The 21,557-nt window shown below is 45.0% G+C and overlaps 2 protein-coding genes across 3 annotated transcripts in view; one reads left to right on the top strand and one right to left on the bottom strand.

The window, feature by feature from the left end:
* Positions 1-16,641, top strand: part of XDH (xanthine dehydrogenase) — a 55,645-nt gene extending 39,004 nt beyond the window's left edge. For both annotated transcript variants that reach the window (XM_064509930.1, XM_026094681.2), the window contains exons 24-37: positions 26-113; positions 731-817; positions 1,784-1,975; positions 2,477-2,622; positions 3,226-3,307; positions 3,983-4,078; positions 4,846-4,974; positions 6,030-6,104; positions 6,960-7,012; positions 8,183-8,297; positions 8,963-9,028; positions 10,818-11,006; positions 12,188-12,355; positions 13,354-16,641. In XM_064509930.1, the coding sequence (XP_064366000.1) occupies positions 26-113; positions 731-817; positions 1,784-1,975; positions 2,477-2,622; positions 3,226-3,307; positions 3,983-4,078; positions 4,846-4,974; positions 6,030-6,104; positions 6,960-7,012; positions 8,183-8,297; positions 8,963-9,028; positions 10,818-11,006; positions 12,188-12,355; positions 13,354-13,404 (1,537 nt within the window). In that variant the 3' untranslated portion in view covers positions 13,405-16,641. The remainder of the gene's footprint in view (positions 1-25; positions 114-730; positions 818-1,783; positions 1,976-2,476; positions 2,623-3,225; positions 3,308-3,982; positions 4,079-4,845; positions 4,975-6,029; positions 6,105-6,959; positions 7,013-8,182; positions 8,298-8,962; positions 9,029-10,817; positions 11,007-12,187; positions 12,356-13,353) is intronic.
* A 512-nt stretch (positions 16,642-17,153) lies between these two features.
* LOC112980096 (carbohydrate sulfotransferase 8-like) lies at positions 17,154-20,368 on the bottom strand. Its single transcript, XM_026094731.2, has 2 exons — positions 20,241-20,368; positions 17,154-18,972 (listed from the first exon to the last, which is right to left on the bottom strand). The coding sequence occupies exons 1-2, from the start codon at positions 20,326-20,328 to the stop codon at positions 18,161-18,163; spliced, it is 900 nt and encodes a 299-aa protein (XP_025950516.2). The 5' UTR covers positions 20,329-20,368; the 3' UTR covers positions 17,154-18,160.
* Between the last annotated feature and the right edge of the window lie 1,189 nt (positions 20,369-21,557).

The following is a 21,557-nucleotide window of genomic DNA, read 5'->3' as shown; positions in this document are numbered from 1 at the left end:
ATAAATGTATCTTTTCCTTTAACAGAACTGGCTGCCCAGTGCGGTGCATGTTGGATAGAGATGAGGACATGCTGATAAGTGGTGGAAGGCATCCCTTCCTGGGGAGGTACAAGGTGTGCATGCACATAAAATGAATGCATGTCCTCTTGATGTTGCTACCTGAAGCATCAGAGAGCAGTAAGATACTGTGGTAAACTCGTTGTTCCGGTTTCACTGCTGATCTCTCCTGCTGCAGATGGGTCTTGTCAGCTGGGTTATAGAGTTTTGCCAGTTAGAGTCCTGTAGAAATTCTGTGGGCTGCAGTGGTCCTTCCTTCTAACCTTAGAGTGAACACTTCTCTCTTCCTTGAAGCCAAGATTGTGCCCCTGTTGACAGTCACATTGCTCTTAGATGGCCCCCAATTTGTTTACAGTATTGCATTACTAATTGTTCTGTTAACTGGCTTTCCTCTCTCATCCTCATCCAACTGCTTAAAAAACAAAATCCCATTAAGGAGGATGTGGCTGCTGCAAGTGGCCAGCACTAATTTCGGAAGTGTTCTCTGAGGCAAGATTGAGGTGCTTACCTGGGCCCTTACTTCCTCAGGTACTGCCACTGCTTGTCCTATGCTACAGCAGAGGACAGCCAGCCTCGCACTTTTTGTTTGTGTGAGGTCCACTGAGTTTTGTGTGGGAGGTAGGAAACAGAAAATTTTGTAGAAAAAACATTACTGAAGAGATTCTCTTGACAGGTTGGCTTCATGAAGAATGGGAAGGTCAAGAGTTTGGAGGTGTCATACTACTGCAATGGGGGCAACTCTGCAGACCTCTCTCAGGGTGTAAGTAGAAGAAATATTCTGATGGATAACTGTTTCCCTGGGCATATTTCCGTGGGCAACTTTTTGCTCTGACTTTGGAGAACTGCTGTCTACAGCAATGCTTGCACATTCTGCTCTTTGATATGACTGAAAATAGACCTTGGTGGTTCGGTTGTTTTCTGAGCCAACTGGCCTGCCTTGGCATGTGCCACATAATTCTTATTGATGCTGTAATAACTTGGATTAGGCAAAAGGGTCAGGAAAGTTTATTTTGCATTACAACTGTATGAAGAGGGCTGTGATGGGAGACGTGTTGCACAATGCAAGATGGCTGATAGTACAGTGGGGGAGGTATGGGGAAGGTTAGTTCCTCGGAGTCGGAAATATCTGAGTCAGCATGCGGATCAGAGCAGAGTGCCTAAATCAACAAGCTGGTTAAGCAGTGCCTAAACCTCACACAAGCTTAACACTGGAGTTCAGAAGCACAAAGGACAAAGATGGGCTGTAATTCTGTGTTCCAGTCTCCAAGAATTTTACACTGTTGAGTAGAAAACTCTCTTCTTCTGTTTCATGAGTGACCTACACAGTAGCCTGCTGTCATTCAGGTTTAATCTAGCTCTCTTTCCCTGGTCTACTGAGTCTTGGATGATTTTTTGCAAAATGAACGCATTGCAGTGGGAGAAGAATGCAAGTACCAGAGACACATTTGGTGCTAGCAGTGTACTTGGTGCTGTACAGAGCAGAATGGCAGGAAGGTGTCTTTGTGTAAACTAATGGCCTGGTTGGGAGTGCATCAGTGTGAATTGTCTTTTTGAGTGTGTCTGAGGACTGGGACGTGTGTAATCTCCTCTCTGTGCTGCTGCTGGGAGAGAAATTGGATACTCAAGCCTGAAAGAAGCGCTGGCTTACTTCCTGTCTGGATAATTAGTGAACGAAAGTCAAATGTTCCCCGTTTCCCTCCCTCCCCCCATCTCTTTTCTACATCAGGTTATGGACAGAGCCCTGTTACACTTGGATAACTCCTACAACATCCCCAACGTCAGCGGCTTGGGCGTCATTTGCAAGACCAATCTGGCTTCCAACACAGCCTTCCGTGGCTTTGGAGGGCCTCAAGGAATGATGATTGCTGAGTGCTGGATGAGTGACCTTGCTCGGAAGTGTGGCCTGCCACCTGAAGAGGTACAAATCCACTGACGCGTTTCAGGGCAGCACTGCCTTTGAATAAGCTCTGGCAACTGGACACACAACTACAGCAAATTATGAAGCATAAAAACTTTTGCTTCATTTTTGCTAGAGTCCTTAGCAGGATCTCAAAATTTCCTCAGGACAGCCGCGTTACAGCAAGGGTTATCTTCTGCTTCATTAAATTCCCTTAATAGCCTCAATTGTGTAACATCAGTTTTAATGATAAATAGGTTCAGAAAAGTCCAAGGAGAACAGGTACCTTAATCTTACTACCAATGTGCTTAAATCCTAATCCTTCTTGAAAACTTCCAGCTTTAATGTCTTGTTTCCTTATTTTCCCATGAACAGAGATTTATCTGTTAATTCTATTGTTCTGTAGAATGAGCAAAGGAGTAAAAACTGGGGACCAACTTCCTTTTGATGTTATTCCTTAAAAAGACTTAGTTTGAAGCATTAAACTTGTCATGTCCTTCATATGTCGCTTTCTTTGGGAAGGTGCGGAAGCTCAATCTTTACAATGAAGGAGACCTAACCCATTTTAACCAAAAGCTGGAGGGATTTACTGTGCAAAGATGCTGGGATGAATGTTTGTCAAGCTCCAGCTATCATGCCAGGAAGAAGCTAATTGAAGAATTCAACAGGTAGGTGTCCTGCAGCCACAGTGATACTGGGTACCTGTTGCCCACTAACTTCTGAAGTTCTCTTAACAACTGGAATGATGGGAAATCAGACCATATATTTAGAGAGTGACTTTTAAAAATTTCTCTTTTTGAAATTGCTTCAGACTCACTGTGGGAGTAAACCTCTGTGTGTGACTTGGTAGCTTAGATAAGGCTCAAGTCAGGCTTGGCATGACATCATCTTTTTTTTAATGGAGACGAAGCAGAGGAGAGGGGTCTATTGAGTCTAGTCTTTGCCTGGCTCTTCAGATGGCTATCAAGGCAATATGTACAGGCTTTCCACTGCCTTTTCCTCTTTTTTTAGTTGACTTGTATTTATAATTGGATAACTAATAGTCCAGACAATTACTTTTCTAATATCTGGGGAAGTATCTTCATTTCAGATTTCTTCTTGTTGGGACCCATAAACAAAGCCAACATTTCATTAAAAGTTACTGGTCAACTCAATCTGTATTGCAGTCAAGTACTTCATTTCAGCTTTGATACCCAAGCAGCCAAAGAGAAGCATGACATGGAGTTGCGATGAAAGCCTGGTGAGTAAAAAATAATGTTCTCTCCTTACAGGCAGAATCGCTGGAAGAAAAGAGGGATGTGCATTATTCCTACCAAATTTGGCATCAGCTTCACTATCCCATTTCTGAACCAGGTCCGTAAGTGTCAGTTATCTTTTCAGTAGATGAGCTAAATTTGTGCTGCTTCCCCCAGGCCTTCCTCCCTGTGTACCAAACTAGAGCTTTTCAGGGAAGGAGTAAATTGATTAGGAAAGAGCACAAATTTTCAAAACGAAAATGGGAGAAACAACAGTTACTGCTTTATATGGTCCAGAAGGTACCACAATGCAGCTATGTTTTCATGGTACTTTGTTACGTTACTTTCCCTGCCTGTTCCCTCTCCCTCAGTATTAACAGCACTGTGACTCTGCAATATGTTGTTTTTGTCCATATGCATAGCCTGCATTCTTGGACTTGATGGGCTGTCAGCAGTGTTAGCAAGTTCAGATGAAGGGTACCTCTCTGTTGCACAGGGGCAGGTTCTGGTTGGTCCGTCTGCTTTCTGAGCTGTAAATGCTGGCTGAGGTTTGCCATGTCATTGGAACCTCTCTTGAGTCAGTGATGCTAGAGCAAATCTACCCCAAGGGTACCCTAGTGGCTTTAGTTACACCAAGGAGCAACGTGTTCTTCCGTTTTGTAATCCAGTTTTGCTGCTTTGGTCCAGTTCCAAATCTTTCTCTCTCCTTCTCTCTCTAGTTTGTAACTCAAGTCTGCCAAGTATTTCACTAGCTCACTTATGATGACTCTTGGATTAATATTCTCTTTTATAGGCTGGAGCTCTGGTCCATGTGTATACAGATGGCTCTGTGTTACTTACACATGGTGGGACTGAGATGGGTCAAGGACTTCACACCAAAATGATCCAGGTAATAATGTGTTTGGACTCATCTGTAGGAGACATCTTTTCAGGCAAATTACACTCACTGTATAAAATTGCCTCAAACAGCTTGAAATCTCCTCTATGTGCAGGATAACAAATCCTGACTAATTCCTCTTACTGTTTTAGCGGCAGTGCCAGGTTTACAGCCTAATATTACAATTGAGTGCAAGAATGAGAATCATCAGCATCTTAATTCTTTGGTTTTAACATATAGTTTAAATTCGTGACATGAAACTGAAAATGTAGATAGTGCAGGTTATGCTTAAAATATAGCTTCTTATGGCAATTTCTTTTTATCCCCTAGAAGTAGAGTATACGTATATTTTATACTAATATTTGTCACACTGCAAACATATTTAACTGCATTTGTTAATAATTTATTAATTGCATTTGTCTTTTTCATTAAAAGGGCATAAGGGAACAACATTGTTCTGGCAGAGAAATGAAATGAAAATCTAATAGGGCTCTTTATCCTCTGATTCCTTTAATTGTTGAGATAAGAATTTAGTCTCAGTGAATGCCTGTCATTGTGTCAAAAGTGTACATATATATGTGCGTATGCTTCTCAGTTTGTCAAGGGCAAACATAGTTTTCCGGCTAGCTCTCAATCACCAAACCGACTGCCCCAGAAAGATGAAGTTTAGCAGTGGAGAGGGTGGAGTTTGCACTCCAGACCCTAGCAGTATAGGCAATGAATGATCATGCTCATGTATAAGAGCAACCACTCACCAGTTTTTTACCTTTGCTCTCCAGGTTGCTAGCAGGACACTGGGAATCCCCACCTCCAAAATTTACATCAGTGAGACGAGCACAAACACAGTCCCAAACACTTCCCCAACAGCTGCCTCTGTCAGTGCAGACATCAATGGAATGGCTGTCCACGTATGGAAATTGAGTAATTTGAACTGTTAGGTCATAAGCTGGGACTCTAGAATATGAAAAATTGATGTGTGTTTATCTGTTGCTTAAGAAAGGTAGAGCCTTCAAAAGTGAATTCCAGGCTAAGGACACCTTATAACTTCCTGTACCTGCTGTAACTATCAGGACGTGATAGATAATGAATGACCATATTTTTTTCCAATATTTTTTGAAACTATTCTTCATTTCTTTTGTAATTATAAATGGAACATTTGTGTTTACTCAAAATGGACAGAAAAAAGCATCAATTTAAATAGCTAGCTTCTTAGTAATTAATGTGATCTTATATATGATGATGTAGTATGCTGCACATATTACTTGCAGGTGGTTTTGGGGACTAACTTCTAAACCAAAGACTTCTAAATGTTGATATGCTTAAAGCAAATACCCTTCTGTAGCAATGGCATCATCATGGGTTTCTCTGACATGGTGGAGGTATGAATGCATCTATTTGCATGGTATATGACTTCTGTTGAACAGAAGAATTTAGTATTGGTCGTTCTCAGGTTTGAAGAAAAGAGGATGGATAATCTGTAAAGTTACAGCTCCCAAAGGACTTGAGGTTGTTTTTACTCTCTGTGCAGTTTGATTGAGTGGGCTGAATTTTGGCAAGAATGAATATATATGTATATATATATATATATATATTTTCAGTATTATGGGTTCATCCTTCTAAGGTGTCCCTCTATGGTGTAGACAAAGCTAGTGTGTAAATGAGTGGACTTCTAATACTTTGTGTCATGGTCTGGAAGGCTCTGTGCTGTATTTGGGATTCTCTTCCGCTATCAGCATAGCCAATGTGTTTTAAAATCCTTTTCAGTCAACATTTCTACCAATGTAGCAAGTTACTGAACTTTGTTCCATTTTATGACATGTCAAAGTCCTAAAGGCAGTGTTGATTTAAACAGAAGATTCTTGGAGACTTATATTGCTCCTAAAACTATAGGCTGACTTTTCAAATCTTAAAATGTTGTTCCTCTCTTGCTTTTTTTTTTTTTTTTTTTTTTTTTTTTTTTTAGAATGCATGTCAGACTATCCTAAAAAGGCTTGAGCCAATGAAACAGTCTAATCCCAAGGGGTCCTGGGAAGACTGGGTAAGCTGTCTTCATCTGTCACAGGGCAAATGGGCTTTGTCAGAGATTGTTTTCACTGGCCAACCCAGTGTGCAGGTATATCCTTCAGGCCTCCTCCGCCTCCTCCAGGAAAGGCCTGAGGAAAGGCAGTGAAGCAGAAACCTGGCAAGGGAAGAAACGAAAGCTTGAAAGGGCTGATCCCCAAAATATCAGTTATGGATTTAATACCTCCAGGTCCTGGGGCCTGCCTAAGACAAACTAGACCAAATAAAAAACTTGAGTGGTTATTTATATCCCTGTAGTCAGACTATAGCCCTGGACAGGAAGAAACCTGATTTTTAATGAAGGGATTCTGTGACAAAGATGACCCTTTGCTGAGCTGCCATTCACCTTTTCCTGTGGTGCTTCGTGGTAGCAGTCTCTCTCCATCCTGAATATTAAGAGATTGGTGCACTGTCAGCCTCCCAGGCAGTTTTCAGATCCAAGCTCTTCTGTCCCTGGGAGGAGCTTTGCCTTTGTGATCTGAAAGTCAGGACAGGATTTCCCCTGGCCACACTGAAGTCAAGGTAACTGGCATTTTAACCTGTGCCTCTGAGGGGGAAAGTGCTCCCTGTCCCTGAAAATCAGAACAGACGAAGTGCAAGTCTCATCCCTCTGCCCACGGGTGAGCTCTGCCCTTGGTAGCTGCTGCTGAAGCAATTTGGGGAAGCAGTTGCATGGTGATATTTTCCTTGGCGCTGCTGGTGCCAGGTACTGTGCCAACTGTCTGTCACTGTGTACCTTTTGTACGTGCTTTCCTGAAAATGTGTTTGGGGCAGCTATTTTGCAGGGACTGGTTGGACAATAACTGTTTTAAAACTCTGTTTTCTTTGCCAGATTAAAGCAGCCTATGTGAACTGTGTGAGCCTGTCAGCCACAGGATTTTATAGGTGAGTGAATATTCACGCTGCAGAGCCGCAGTTCTTACTCAATTGCATGGTATACATCCAGAGAGTTTCTGGGAGGATTTATGCCCCCCACACCCTATCACTGCTCTAACCTAAGACCTGCAGCCCTTTTCTCACCAGCTGCACGCCCTTTCCCACCTAGAAATGTTAAACTGAGGTTAACCTGGCAGTGGAGGATAGGTTCCTGATGGAGCACATCTCTTGGGGCCAGATTCAGATCTTGTGTAAATCAGAAGTGCATCTAACTTCACTGCAGCCAACCTAGGTTTGAGGAGGCATAAGTGAAATCGGAGCTTTGCCTGGGGGTCTGCCCTGTGTCAGACTCATGACCATGGTGGTCTTACTGCCTATCGGGGGCTCCAGGGAAAAAGGGGGCAGGAGGTGTCCTTGAGGACAGAGCTACCTACAGCAATTGACTGAAGCTGCATCCTATCTGTTGTGGCATGAGCAGATCCCAGTGTTTCCAATTTCACTCTCTCACTTTAAACTCATGCTGGTTCCTGTGCAGTTTGGAAATGAGACACTTCTCTTCTTAGTCAGCTTTACTCCTGGGGGCAAACAGAGATCCATCATCTCTGAGGCAGAGGGGCTCACATAAAAAACTAAACACAGTGTTGAGAAGAGACTCTGTAGGACTAAAATGCAATATGAGCTCATTTCTATTGCATCTCTGAAATGTTACTTTCTTAACCAAGTGGCTGCCAGTATTTTAATAAAACAGCCTTCAAATAAAATATAAGTAACCATACACAAAGTTTGCCATGAACTGTGCTTAAAAATAGTCCTCAACTTCATCAATTCAACTTGATTATTCTCCAAAATTTAATGATCTCTAGGACATATTCACCTGCACTCTAAAAGCAAAGGATTTGCTATTGCATTCATGGGAATGAATCCATTACAGTCGTCACAAACCCTGAGATTCATGGGAAAATAAAGATGGCTAAAATAGATCATTTCAGTAGCATTTTGGAGTGCAGGGAAGCTTTAGTAGATTCCTATTTATAGTTATTTATACTTTTTATTTCTACGTGAGCTTGATGGGAGGGATAAAACACAAGTAAATAAGGATTTTGGTAAGTGGCAATGTGGTTGTATTCATTTTGACTGTTCATGATATTAAATGTGGGGTTTTTTTCTCTTTGTATCAAGGATTCCTGATCTTGGCTACAGCTTTGAAAAGAACGAAGGGAGACCATTCTGCTACTTTAGTTATGGTGTTGCTTGCTCTGAGGTTGAGATAGATTGCCTGACAGGTGACCACAAGGTGAGGGGGTCAGCAGTGAAATAGCCCTCTATGTTTAGGTGAAGGAAACAATCACAGGGAGTTAGAACAAATACTGGGCGTCAGCTTGTTCCTAGCTCTATCATTGGTTCAGTGTGACCTTCAGTAAATTTCTTAACTTCTCTGTTCGACAGTGCAACTATCTGTAAAGTATAATAAAATGATAATTGTCTGCCCTGCAGGGATATTATGGGGCTTAATGAATGCTTGCAAAAGTTATTGGATTTGCTTAAGTAAAAGATAACAGCACTGTGTTAGCACAAAGGAATAGCAACATTTGAGTTAATCATTAAAAATAGCACTGGGAGACTTTTAGAAAGGAAAAATAAAATTAAAAAAAAGACAAATTACTAGAATCTGACCTAGTTGGATATGTGTGGTACAGAGCACTGACAGGGATAGCTTGGAACTAATACTGATACAAAACAGGTCCACTGGTTCTCTAGGGAAAATCGAACTGACTTCCTTTGTTTTACTTTATGGATGAACTCAGTTTAAAAGTCAGGATGAAGAATTGAGTTGAGATAGATTGCAGGAATAGAGGCCAAATGTGGGTAGTGCTGGATACATTACTCTTCCTTGTATAAGATAATGATGTCTCAGTTTCAATGCTTTGTGCTGATTTATTCTCTATTTCTGCCTTTTAGAACATTCGCACAGACATTGTTATGGATGTTGGTACCAGTTTGAACCCAGCCATAGATATAGGACAGGTAAGGAAAAGTGTCACTAATTTCAGCATGTTAAAATGATTATACTAATTTCAGGTTTTCTAAATGAACCATTCACCACCTCCAACATGTCCCTTTGCAAACAGCATTTTACACTTAAATAGATCATCCAGTGGGGCATTTTAGGCTTGCTAGTAAAACCAGTTTGACCCCCAGTTAACCATGCAATAGGCACAGAATTAGGTGAGGAATTACCCTGGGTTTTTTGGCTTGAGTACTGAGAAAGACTCCAAGGTATTCTTCAGTTACCACCACACCGATGCTTTTCAGTGTCTGCCTCCACTAAGAAGTGCATCCAGAGAATACTAATATAATGGAATAACCTCACCTCAGGGCTTGTTTCTACAATGTGGCATGTGTAGACTAAATCCCACACCTGATTTTTATGTTGCTATCCATCCATACCAAGTCACGTATACTTCAGTGAAAATTCTTGTGCAAATAAAGAGTTAGAGCAGTAGATTCAGTCCTGCAGGTACTGCCGTGCTGGGAACTTGATCAGAAGTTGGAACCAGTCACTTAGCTTGCAAATTCCCTGGACAGGGACAAACTTTCTTCCATATTGTGTTCAGTCATAATCACAATGACACCTCTCAGCAAATCAAGGTAATAGACACAGGGTTGTTTGATATACTGAGGGCTGAATCATCAGACATTTGCACATGCTTACCTACCCAATACAATGTAATTTCTCTGCTAAATCTGGATGTTGATATAGTTTAACTCCTGACTCCTTAACTAACAGACTGACACTGGTGTAGGATTTGGACTATAGTTAAAATGAAAGTTCTCTGAAAACAAAAGTTTTTTCTCAAAAGTACGTTTTCAAAGTGTTCAAGGGAAGAGAGGGTCTTTTTGCCTTCCCAGTCTGTCAGATTTGGGCTAGGAGAAAAGACATGAGCTATATGGAGCCCATGCAACAGATCTTGATTTCCTGTGTCCCTCCATGTATTGCTACAGAGGATCTGTGGGAAGGAAAGACTGTTGTATGACTGCAGGATCACAAGTGCATATTACCAGGATAATGAACATTTGTGAATATTTGTGTTGAATCTTTAGACTGCTCTGGTCTGTTAGATCTCTCTGTGAGCACAGACAGCAGAACTCTCTCTTATAGGATAGTTTGAGCACACATCCCCCTTCATCCTTGTCTCACATCTGCTCCCCTTCTTTTTTTTCCTCCTAAAACTTTCAGTAGAATAAGTTACACAATAAAGCCTTTGGTATTTGAATAGATATGGGAGTGTTTTTGCAGGCAGCTGTGTTGGTGACCTCAGAATATGTAGTGTTCAGGACAGTACGAGGTGGTTTTATATTGAAATAGAAAAAGTGAAATAATTTGTTTTCAGATGTCTTCTTCAGTTCTGTCTTCTTGTCCTTTGAATTATCAGCAAGTACAACTCATTCAGTGTTATTTGCCCACACAGAAATCAATATTGTGGCATTGATTTTTTTTTTTCTTGCTTCATCAACAAAATTCCTGTCTTGCATTTACAGCATATCTGTTTGTATGTGTGTGTGAATTGCTCCATCTACCAGGGAAATGCAACCACATCTATGTGGGAACACAGGAATTGCGTAAAGGTGGCAAGCTGTACTCAGCAGAAGGGACAAGGTTTAGAAATGAAAAGTGGGAATTTAGCCAGGAAGGGAGGGTTGAAAGCTCTGCTTTAAATCATCACTGTTTGTTCTTGAGCAGGAATGAACAAAAAAAAAAAAAAAAGAAAAAAAAAAAAAGAGAGAATGTAACCTTGTTTGGATGTGTTTGTAGATAGAAGGAGCATTTGTCCAAGGCCTTGGGCTCTTCACCATGGAGGAGTTGCGCTATTCTCCAGAAGGGAACTTGTATACTCGAGGGCCTGGAATGTACAAAATTCCAGCGTTTGGAGACATTCCAGCAGAATTCTATGTGTCTCTTCTCCGTGACTGTCCAAACAGCAAGGCAATTTATTCATCCAAGGTATATCTGCAAGATCTGCAGGCCTCTCTTACTGATATATACTTCTGTGAAACTGCGTGTGATAAAGTGATGATGCACGTGTCTGAATAATTAACGTTTTTATGCTGGCTTTATTTTGGGGTCAGGATGCTTTTGCATTCCTTACCAGAAACATGAATACTATCCCTTGTAGTAAAGAGGCACCGAAGTAGCCTCCACATTGCTACCCTGAATGTCCGTAAGAGAGAACTGAAATGGCTTTGCTGTGTCAGAGACTCTGCTCTAATAGAGGCTGACAGCCTCCCTGTGCACCTCTGTTCCCTTGCTGTCTGCCCAAAAAGCTCTGGTTGCCCTTCCGTGGCATCAGAGCCACCATGTGGCTCAACATTTCCAGCAGTGTTGTTTCTGAATTTGCTTGTTTTGCTTCCCTAGCTGTTTCCCAGCGCTCACTTCACCCTTACAGGTTCATTATTAATCCACATGTCCTTCAGCTGCTTTCCCTGCAATCAGTGCTGTTCCCTGCAGCTAGTCAGGGCTGCACAGAATGGAGCTGGATATGCAGCATCAAGGAGTTTGCTTTATTCATGGTTAAAAGGAGCATGCAGAGAGGCCCTCCTGTATTATTATCTATATATGCCTGGCCTGCCTCCACACCTGTTCCCTTTTCCCTCCCTCCACAGAAACATCTTCATCAATGAGGAGAACCATTTGGTTGATTAATGCTGATCACAGAATTAAGTAAAGAAGGCCTGGCAGGGACCTCAGAGTCCTGTACTACACAGTACTTGTGTAATCCCTGTGAGAAGCATTCCTGCTGGTTTGCAACAGCCTCCATTGATGGAGCACAGTGCTCTGGCCAGACAACCCACCCAGTGCCTAATCTGAATTCCCTTTGCTGCAGTTTCAGCCCCATCCAAAGGGCTATGGGAAAGGGTTAGTCCCTTTTTTCTTTGTAACAGCCTTAATGTGTTAGAAAGCTATATTTTCTTACTGTCTTCCCTTCTTTAAATGGACTGGGGGCTCTTTTAGCTTAGTCCTTCCTTGCTGATCGCATCTGGGAGACCGAGAGGTCACAAAGAAGGAATGAGAATAATGGCTGACTGTCCCTTCGGACTTGCTCTTCTTTCTGTTAGCCCCATTAGTCTTTCCTTGGCCAGGACTATTTTGAGCTGTAACCTCACTCTTGCCTGTGCTCTATCTAGGCTGTAGGAGAGCCTCCTCTGTTCCTGTCTGCCTCAGTGTTTTATGCCATTAAAGATGCCATCTACTCAGCGAGGAAGGACTCGGGCGTGACTGAACCATTCAGGCTGGACAGCCCTGCCACCCCAGAGAGGATCCGCAATGCTTGTGTGGACATCTTCACCAAAATGGTAGTTGCTTCTAGTTTCACAGTCTGCTCCCTGGCCAGCCCACCCCACACTGAGTGTGTTGTGATGGTCAGTGTGGGCTCAGGTCTGGAATTAGGGCCGGGTGGGGAGGCTCTGACTTTAAGCAGCTGGGTTTTAGTTCATGTGTATTGTCCTTTACTTAACATGCCACAAGAAGAGAGACAAATCCACAGACCAACATTGCTAGAGCTCACATTACAAGGAGGGCTGCCATACAGTACCACTGAAGTCACCCTTCATCCCTTCATCCCCCAAGTGCTGTCTGTAGAGCAAAAGCACTGACTTGTTGCCCTGATGCTCCTGACTGTCATCTCTTAGGAGATCACAACTCATATCACATCCTGCAGATCCACTGTGTGATTTATTGGTCTCCTCATGGAGGGAGAGAGAGGAAAGTGTTACTGACAGTGCTCACTTTTGCTGAATGTTATGACCCTGGGAGTCACCTTACAGACTATGGGCTTGATATGAAGGTGTGCAGGATTTAACCCTGCCACTGTCTCTTTGTGACCTCCTCCTCTGGTGGGGTGCTGTGACAGGGCTGTGCAGGTGTGGGTCCCTACACAGAGGCCCATTGATTACTGTGTGACTCAGAAGACATAGCTCTTTGTCCACATGTGCATCTATCAGGCTTTGGTCAGCTTAAACCACGCTGTACTTAACTGCAAAACCTGGATATCTTAGTCTTTCTCACCTAACACCTGGCTCACTGTCTGATGAGAAGGACTCATAAAATGCTTTGAGAATTTCCCTGAACTGTTGATCATCTGGCCTTGAACTAGAGCCAGGCACGGGCTGCTTGCAGAAGTGCCACAAGGCAAACACCTTTGTATTTAGAAAGGGTGGGATATGGGCTCCGATCTTCAATGGTACAAAGTCACCTACCTTAACGGGAGCACAGTAGGGCTCACTGAACACAGGCTGGGACCTCCATGTGTTGCTGCTGTTGCCCACTGATTTTCTTCTCCTCCTCTTTACAGTGCCCATCTGCTGAGCCAGGAACCTTTAAGCCATGGTCTGTACGTGTATAAAAGCAAAGTCTGAGGAGCAAACTTTCCTAATGAAACTGGGCTTACACCAGAGAGACCGCAAGGCAGTATATTTTTCCACTATAATGGAAAAAAAAAATCTGTGTTCGTGTGGCTCATCCACTGATTCATAGAGATTTCTCATTTAATTGTCCAATCATTGTTTCCTCTAGGAGGGGGGATTGCTGCCAGATTAGAGCTGTGATGTAAATTTAAATGAAAAGTGGATGATGGTATTATCCAGGTGTAATTGAAAATCTTACAGATTTCATTTAAAATTGCTGTAAGGATAGGAGACAAGCTTATTATCAACCAGCTTGAAAAGGTGTTTTTTGTTTACTGTGGGGAAAAGAATGGTCACCTTCTGATGTTATGCTAAGAAGGACTTAAATGTATTGAACACAGATAAGCAGTCGTCTAGTGGAGATGGGGGAGGGCATGAGACGTACTGAGGGCCAGACTCCATTGTGTCCCCTCTGTACGCAAAGCCAGATATACACTAGAGGGAGACGAGGAGGAGTTTTGATGTTAGCTAGCTACGGTGAAAGTCTTATCTATGCATGTATATAAGGACAGTTGTTCAGATGGAAGCCCTAAAATGTGACCAATAGCTGATTTATCCTAAGTTAAATGAGGACTGCTTCATCTATACCAGGGCTTTAATGAATTTTTAGTTCACATGCTACCTTGCTGTCTCTGATTAAAGACAGAAACTAGAGATACCAAGATTTCCAGCAGGACGCTAATTCATTTGACACATTCAAACTTCCCCTTCTCCCTGCCACATCTTTTGCTCATCTCTTAAATAGGAGAGGATATCAAAGAAAGGACCTTGCAGTAGCAGAGAAAGTTACTGATCACTGCCCCCAAGGCAATTTAGACAAGCCCTGAGGGCAGGTGGGGATTAGCTGGGTCTGAGTGCCCTCTAGGGTCAGTACCTTGCCTGCTATGCCAGGGCTTGGCTTTCCTTTCAAGACAGCTCTTAGTTTTGCTGAATATAAGGGAATGGATACATTTTGCTAAAGGGATAGCTTGTCTGAAAAACGTGCTTATTGTGTCATGGCCTTATGCCTTTTGGGTTGAATGCATTTTTCATGTTGAATTTAATGCTGGACATCCATTTTCACAGTTCTGGTCACTGTCAAATTTAACACTGCAGCATCATGTTATCTCTAGATTGTATCAGCCATGTACTGTACCTGCTCATCACGTGCAAACTTTTATCCATTTCTCTGGCCCACAGCTGTATGAAAATGTCCTTTTTCTATTTTTGCACTCCTAGGGCTGTCAAAAATATGGTGCAAGAGGATGTGACTCCATTGCCTTAAATTTTTGCTCACAACCTGCTTGAAATTTTTCTCCATCTTAGGACTTAACAATGTATGCACAGTCTGAAACATTTTTGAAGCACTCCAAGGCATAAAATTGTGAAAAGTATAAATTTATGTCTCAGCTTAAAATATTATAGTTTTACCATCTGGAAAAAGGGCATTTGTATATATGAGTTGCAGAAAGTATTTTGTGCCTGCAGTGCTTGCTATGCAATTGTTCTATTAATTGAAATATGATATTGGTGTTTCTTAAACTCTGAGGTAGTGGGCAAGAACATTTACTTTTTTCTCCTGAAGACTGGCAATATGTAAAGAACCTCTCAGAGAAGAAAATGTAAACATTTGTGTGCAAGCGCAGCCACTGGAGTATGCGTATTCACGTTCTTTGTCCAAGAAGGGATGCGAAATGCAAGGTCCGTAACATAGGTTGGTAACTGCGTTGCCTCCATGGCACTCCACCTCATGTGATCTCTGGACACCCTCACTGAAACCAGGCAGAAAAGAAATACAAAGGAAATGTAATATGTGTTAATGCAGAACCTGGTGAGTTACAGGCAATGTGTGTGATATCAGTGAGGTTCCAGCATCTTCTTACAGAAAAGCCACTGCAGTCGCAAGAGTCCTGCTCCCAGAGAAGGTCTCGGGATGTTACGGGATATCACTAGCAGGATGGATAATTGCTGTTTATCTCCTGTGGTTCTGGAAGCACCTTCTTTCATCATTTCAAAATGGGTTTGGTATCTCACGTAGCATGGCTACATTGAATTTTTTTAAACTAGATTCATCAAGGCTATCTTTTGTGGGTCAGTTCGATGTTTATTTGCAATGGCCGGAGCTGGCTTGTTTGTTGGTTTGCAGACCTTAGCCTGTCTCCTGCTGTAGTATCTGTGATCCACCATTTCACAGATGTCAGCCCTTGCTCTCAGGCCCACCCTGGTTCAGGGCGCTCTTATTACCCTTCCACAACCACTGGCTGTCAGGACAAAACATCCTTTTTTGGGTATTGTATTTGAATGTAGATGATAGCAAACAAATGAGGTGAGGTGGGGGGAGGGTATAAATTCAAGGTTGCAAAATAACCTGGAGAAACTGCTTTTGGGGGTGTAGGAAAAGGGAAGTTCAGAGACATACAGCAATCTACAGGGAGATGCAATGTAATGCCCAGCCAGGGTGTAGGTGGTACAAGACCCTAAAGAACATGAAGTTGAGATTTTATTTTACCTCTCTAACACTGTCTTAACATTTCATACATTGCTTTCCAATGGAACTAAGTGCCAGATACTCTAGAGAAGGAAGGGACCAGTTGTAAAGGATTGGAGAAAGAAGTGGCGCTGCCATAGGATATCCCAGTTTAAAATGTGGTCTGCACTACAGAACTGTCTGAGAACAACTCTGCTGTTGTGAAGCACAGTACTGTCTTCTGCTAGATGTTGTGTCAGATCTGTTCCTGCATGTGCTGCTGCACCAGATTTCAGCTTGCCATTGCTGAAGGGAAAGCTACATATGAAGATAAGCTGTTCTTTTCCTAGTACTTTTCAGTGAAATAGAATATGAATGCATGACTCTACCGTTATGGATAATCTGGAAATTTTCCCTGCTTCTCTCCTTCCAAAACTGTCCTCAGAAGGGGAACTATGCTGTCTTATTAGACTATGAAGTATTACGCACAATAATGGCACTTAAGCAATGATCGCTGTAGTCTGATAATTTGTGGGAAGGTTAAAGGAGGTCATCTGATCTGATGTAGGCCAATTTTTAGTAATTGTTTTAGGTCAGTTCTAATTGAGTTTTCACTATCATTCTTTAGCCAGCGTTGTTGTCAAGACACTGTCTTTGTCGGACAAGTGTGTATGGAATTCTCTGTGAATGTCACATCATTGCAAAATAAAGCTAAAAAATATTCTGGAAACTGGTACTGTTAAATTGTTACAGTTTAAAAGATGAAGAACTTCAGCTCATCCTTGGCACTTGGCAAGGACAGACCCTTCCAGGTGTACACAGGTCATCTCCATGGCTGAGGCTGGGAGAGGGGGGAGTAGTTTCTCCAGGCTACCCAGCAGGACGCAGCAAACGAGTCGCCCAGAGAGCACAGACCTCTGTCTGGGCCATGCAGGCAGTCAAGTCCAAAGGAAAGCAAAGTCCTTGGGACTTCTCTTCGGGAGAAGCTCACAGTAGCCATCCCATGTTTTCCACAGCAACACAGTAATACTGACTTGGCCACCTCCACCGAGTTGGTCAGCTGCTGAGACAAGGTGGAAGGTACAGCAATATATTGGCAAAGGGGAGACCATCAGCCTCCAGGCAGGCTGTCCCTGTGGTGTGGGTGGGCGTATCTGACCTAGGTGGGTGGTGCTGAGCTCAGGTATTAGCAGCGGCCCAGCAGCAGCCCCAGAGGTTCCCATGAGGGCTCTCCCAGGGATTTCCTCAGGGGGCAGGACTACCAGGCGCTGTGGTTCGGGGGGGCCTGCCATGCTATTAGACCCTGAGCCAGCTACTTCAGGCTAATGTGCCCTCATGGGAGCATTGCTCGCAGCACAGGTGTAGTAGTACTATGTCAGCTTTAGCAAGTAAATCAAAACAGCTGTTGCTCATGCACACTGCTAACCTGCTGATAGTGAGTACTGGTGAAAGCTAGGCTTGGCCAATTTAGGTCAGACCTGTATAGGGGAACCTGGTGTTACTCTAAACGTGTGAATGGAGCAAGCATTGTTGCACCTCCCTGGAGTGGGGGGAGCTCTGCTCTCTTGAGGGTGCAGGAGATGTGGGGTCCTAAAATAGGAAACAGTCCACACAGAACATATATAACCAGATAATGGGCCAGGCCTGGTCTTCATGGAGCATGAAAGGATTGGGAACAGCACCAGCATTTCCCCAGGAGGGTCTCCCATCCTGCGTCATTTCTCATCTACTTGCATAGAGTAGACAGACAACAGGTGATATCCTTTGGGAGCACTTCTATGTGTTTGTGCAGATTTGTCATGCAACTGAAGCCACTGCCAAACTTCTTGGCTGAAAAGGAAGAGGGACTCCAGAAAGTGAAATAGAACTGCCTTCAGAGCATGTGAGGATGATGCTGTGACCTGCAGCCAGTCCAGGCCAACCTACCCCAAAATGCTGCAAAAAGCATTCTGAAAACTCTTCAGCCCATCACAGTTTCTCTCATGTGGTTTTCTAGGCCCCAGTGCCACCCTCACGCCGTGTGTTTCTCTAGTGCCTGTTCCTGCAGTATTTAAACACAAATCAGCAATGTAAAGAGCCTTGATATCCTCTCTCTGGCAGTTCCCTGCCTTGTCTTCAGGAGCTACAACCTGAGGAATTTCCCAGCACCTGGTCACAGAGTCACGGACTGCCCCTGACCCAGCTCATCTTCTAAAGCATTTCCATTTGAACTGATGCTCTCTGAAACAGTCCTGCCAGCCAGGGTATTTCTACCAGGTTTCTGGCATGCTGAGGAGGCCTGATAGCAAACTGTTGGAAAACTGGAAAGCAGAAAGGTCCCAGCGATAGAAATGAGAGAGTTGTTTCTTCTGTTTGAGGGACAGTTCACTGAATAGCTGCTCCGATAGCCACTTATAGGTCCACTGCACCTGGGTGTCTGTGAATTCAGGAAGGCGGATGTCCTTTGGCAACCCGGCCCGAAGCAGCAGGTGACCCACCTCCTGCCTGAGGAAGCCGAACATCATCACGTAGTCATACTGGATGAGACAAGGCTGGCACAGACTGACAAGCGGCTTTGATTCCAGACTGGCGTTGTGCTGTCCCCCGTCTAAAACATCCTGAACAAAACTGCTGAAGGAAGGACTGCTGCCCATGCCTTGCATGTAAGCCGAGATCAGTCTCTGGAAAGGGTCCCTGACAAACAGTACTTTCGTGTAGGAGCCCATCATGGCCTCTATCATGGTCTGGTTGAACTCGCTCAGCTGCGTCTGCAGAGCATGCTGCCGAGGGTAGGGAAGCAGCATCGGGACCGTCACATTTCCTTTCTCTTCTAGCTTCTCCAAAAGCCACCGCCATCCCTCCATCCCTGTTGCTGGCGCTTGGCAATAGAGGAAGTCCAGCTTGGTGCTGACCCTCACACTGGAGAGGACGCGGGCTCGCTCCTCACGGCTCTCCGGCAGCATGGCCACTTTGGCTGAGTGGCTGCAGAAAGCTCTCAGCCTCTTCTTCCGGAGCTGCTGGACATGAAGGAAGGTGTCCAGCGTCAGAGGGGGGGCCTCCTCTGCCCTGGGAGCCAGGTCATCTGGAAAACACCATTTGAACACGGGAGTTGAGGAAAGCCCAGCGCAGACCTCTGCCCCTGAGCCTGCAGCACCGCCCAGGATGCCTTGTACTGTGGATCCAGCTCTCCACTTAGTTACAATCTTTGTTCTTAACTCCTCTCTTTCCCTCCCTGTGACTCTTTCAGCTGAGATTAATTGAGGTGAGTTTGCTAGGCAGCAAATGTAGTCAGAGATATTCTGAGAGGCACATGAGGGGTAAATTGCTTTGTAGATGCAAATACACGATCCCCCTGCACACTTATGGAAATGGTAATTGTTTAACATCAGAACACATCATACGATCAGCTGCTATCAAAGCTATGCTACACTGGGAGATTATTCTTAAAGGCTACTGGTCTTTGAGGAACAGAAATGACGTAAGTTCTTGCATCACTTAAATATGTAAACTCTTTCTTATGAAGATAAAAAGGAAATAGAAAGGAAAAAGCAAATAAAAGCTAGAATACAAAAAAGCAAATATAAAAGGCTACAGCAAATAAAACGAATCTATGACAGTCGCTCTTAATTTGTCAAATTTCAGCTTTGTGCCTTACTTTTTAATCTTCTTATTTTTGATGTGAAGAGGCCATAGTGAGTTTAAAGCTCCCATGAATGCAGAGGACAAATGTTTTCCTTGCTGTATTTTTTTACTAGTACCTCTTGTCTGCCACATCTGCTTAATGCAGGCATTTGGCAGCCCTGGGAGGCGTACTTAGTTTCATGGGTTCTCCCAGGTACTTGGGAGGTTAAATATTTTTCACTGATTTGGGCAGGCTTTCACACAGGGAAGAGAAACACTTCTCATAATTAGGAAACAAACAAACAAGCAAGCAAAACCAGGGAATGCAGGAAAGACAGTGGTGCCTGAAGGTATTTGAGGCTTCTGCTCAATTTGCCCAAGCTCTGATTGATATTAGCTCATTCCCACGCTGGCTTGGCCCTGGATCGACGGGACCGAGGGGAATGCATTTTTGGGGTAAGAATCGTGTTAAGCGCCCATTCCGCTTGCCTGGCCCTTGCCTCCTCCCCGAGCGGCAGGGCCGATCCCCCCAGCCCTCCGGCAGCGTTTTGCCCCTTGCAGTGGTGGTCTCCAGAGTCACCTCCTAGCATTTGAGGCACGTTCTCCCCACCCTACCCATGCTGACAGGCCACCCTGAAGATGAGAGCTGCCCCTGCGGGCTGCTCTGCCCTGCGCCATGCGAATGGGCATTTCTGCCGCCACTTTGCCGCCACGCGGGCTCGGCGTTACCTCCGCGGCCCCCGAGGAGCAGCCGGCAGCCCAGCAGGGCGGCGGTGGCCAGGGCAGCCGCCAGCAGCAGGCGGGGAAGGAAGCGCATGTCGTGCCCGGCGGTGAGGTCCCGCGGCGCTGGGAGCCGAGCAGCGCACCACGAGCGGGGGCAGGCCCGAGGGAAGGATTAGGGGAACTCCTGTGTTTATTTAAGGAGCAACACACCCAGGACCTGGGTTAAAGTACTGTTTGGGCAACGGCTTGGCTCAGGGGCCCGAGGCGCAAAAGGTGCACGTAGCTAACGCAGCACTGCCTCCCGCCCTGTGGCTGCAACGCCAGCTTTCGGAGGCCTTTTGCCTTCTTTTCCAACGTTTGCGCAGTCCCTGGTGCGCCGCCACCCTGCCCATGCTGGGGCCCAGCAGCTTATCTCAGTCCCCAGGAGAAACGAGCCGCACGCCCACGGCCCCATGTGCAGCGTCCCGCAGAGCGGTGGGGGTGGCTGGGGGCCGTTGGGGCCCGGTCTGCTCGGGGGGCTATCGCAGGGCGTTGGGGACCGGCCTCCGCAATGCCGCAGGGAGTTTCGGGGCAGGAGAGGCAGCACATCCCGAGGGACGTGGCCGGTCCCAACAGCAGGGACCGGAGGCGCTGAGCCACTGCCCTTTCCCGTGGGGCTGCCTAAAAAGTGTGGCAGAGGCCGGGACCGTCGTCTGCATGGTGAAAGCACCCAGAGGCCCCAGACCGAGCAGATGTCCGCCTCCATCGTGCTGCATGGTGGCCATGGGTGCCCGCACCCCACCTCCGGGAGGTCTCCCGAGGGCAGGGGCCACCTTGGGCACCTCCTCGTCAGCGTGGGCTTGCTCTGCTCTGCCCATTAAGCCGTGATTTTTCCACCAGAGGGTGCTCCACACACGAGGAATGGCCATCTTGCTGCCCTGGCCGCAGATGTGCGTTTCAAAGCTTGCTGGGTCTCCTTCAAGCCCTGGAGGGCTGACGTGACCCGAGACGGGCTGTGAGACAGTTCTCATCTCTCTGCTGGGACAACGTATTTGTTCTGGGCAGTGAGATTTCCACATTTCTCGCTCCGGGATTTAAATCTTAGAGGGTGGAAAGACATGGAAGACATGAATTTTGCTTTGTGCTGCCGTGCCACGGTTATTCCTTCCAGTGTGATGGGTCTTGCAGCAGGAGGGTGCCTGAATGAAGGATAAACATTAACCAAGTAAAATAATTGTGACTCGTTTTACGGTATTACAGTAAAATTACAGTCGTGCTGGCAGCCCCACGGGGCTACGTCCTGCACAGCCGCAGGATGCGACGGTTGCAGCCTCCATCCAAGCC

Source organism: Dromaius novaehollandiae, chromosome 3 (assembly GCF_036370855.1).
Source record: "Dromaius novaehollandiae isolate bDroNov1 chromosome 3, bDroNov1.hap1, whole genome shotgun sequence".
NCBI classification, from domain to species: Eukaryota; Metazoa; Chordata; class Aves; order Casuariiformes; family Dromaiidae; genus Dromaius; species Dromaius novaehollandiae.
This window is presented reverse-complemented; position numbering and strand designations above follow the sequence as displayed.

Excerpts from the sequence above, each read along its gene's own strand:
- LOC112980096 (XM_026094731.2), bottom strand. The coding sequence starts at position 20,328 with ATGCGCTTCCTTCCCCGCCTGCTGCTGGCGGCTGCCCTGGCCACCGCC. Across the intron at positions 18,973-20,240 it reads GCTCCTCGGGGGCCGCGGAG|ATGACCTGGCTCCCAGGGCA; the intron begins GTAACGCCGAGC and ends GGTGTTTTCCAG.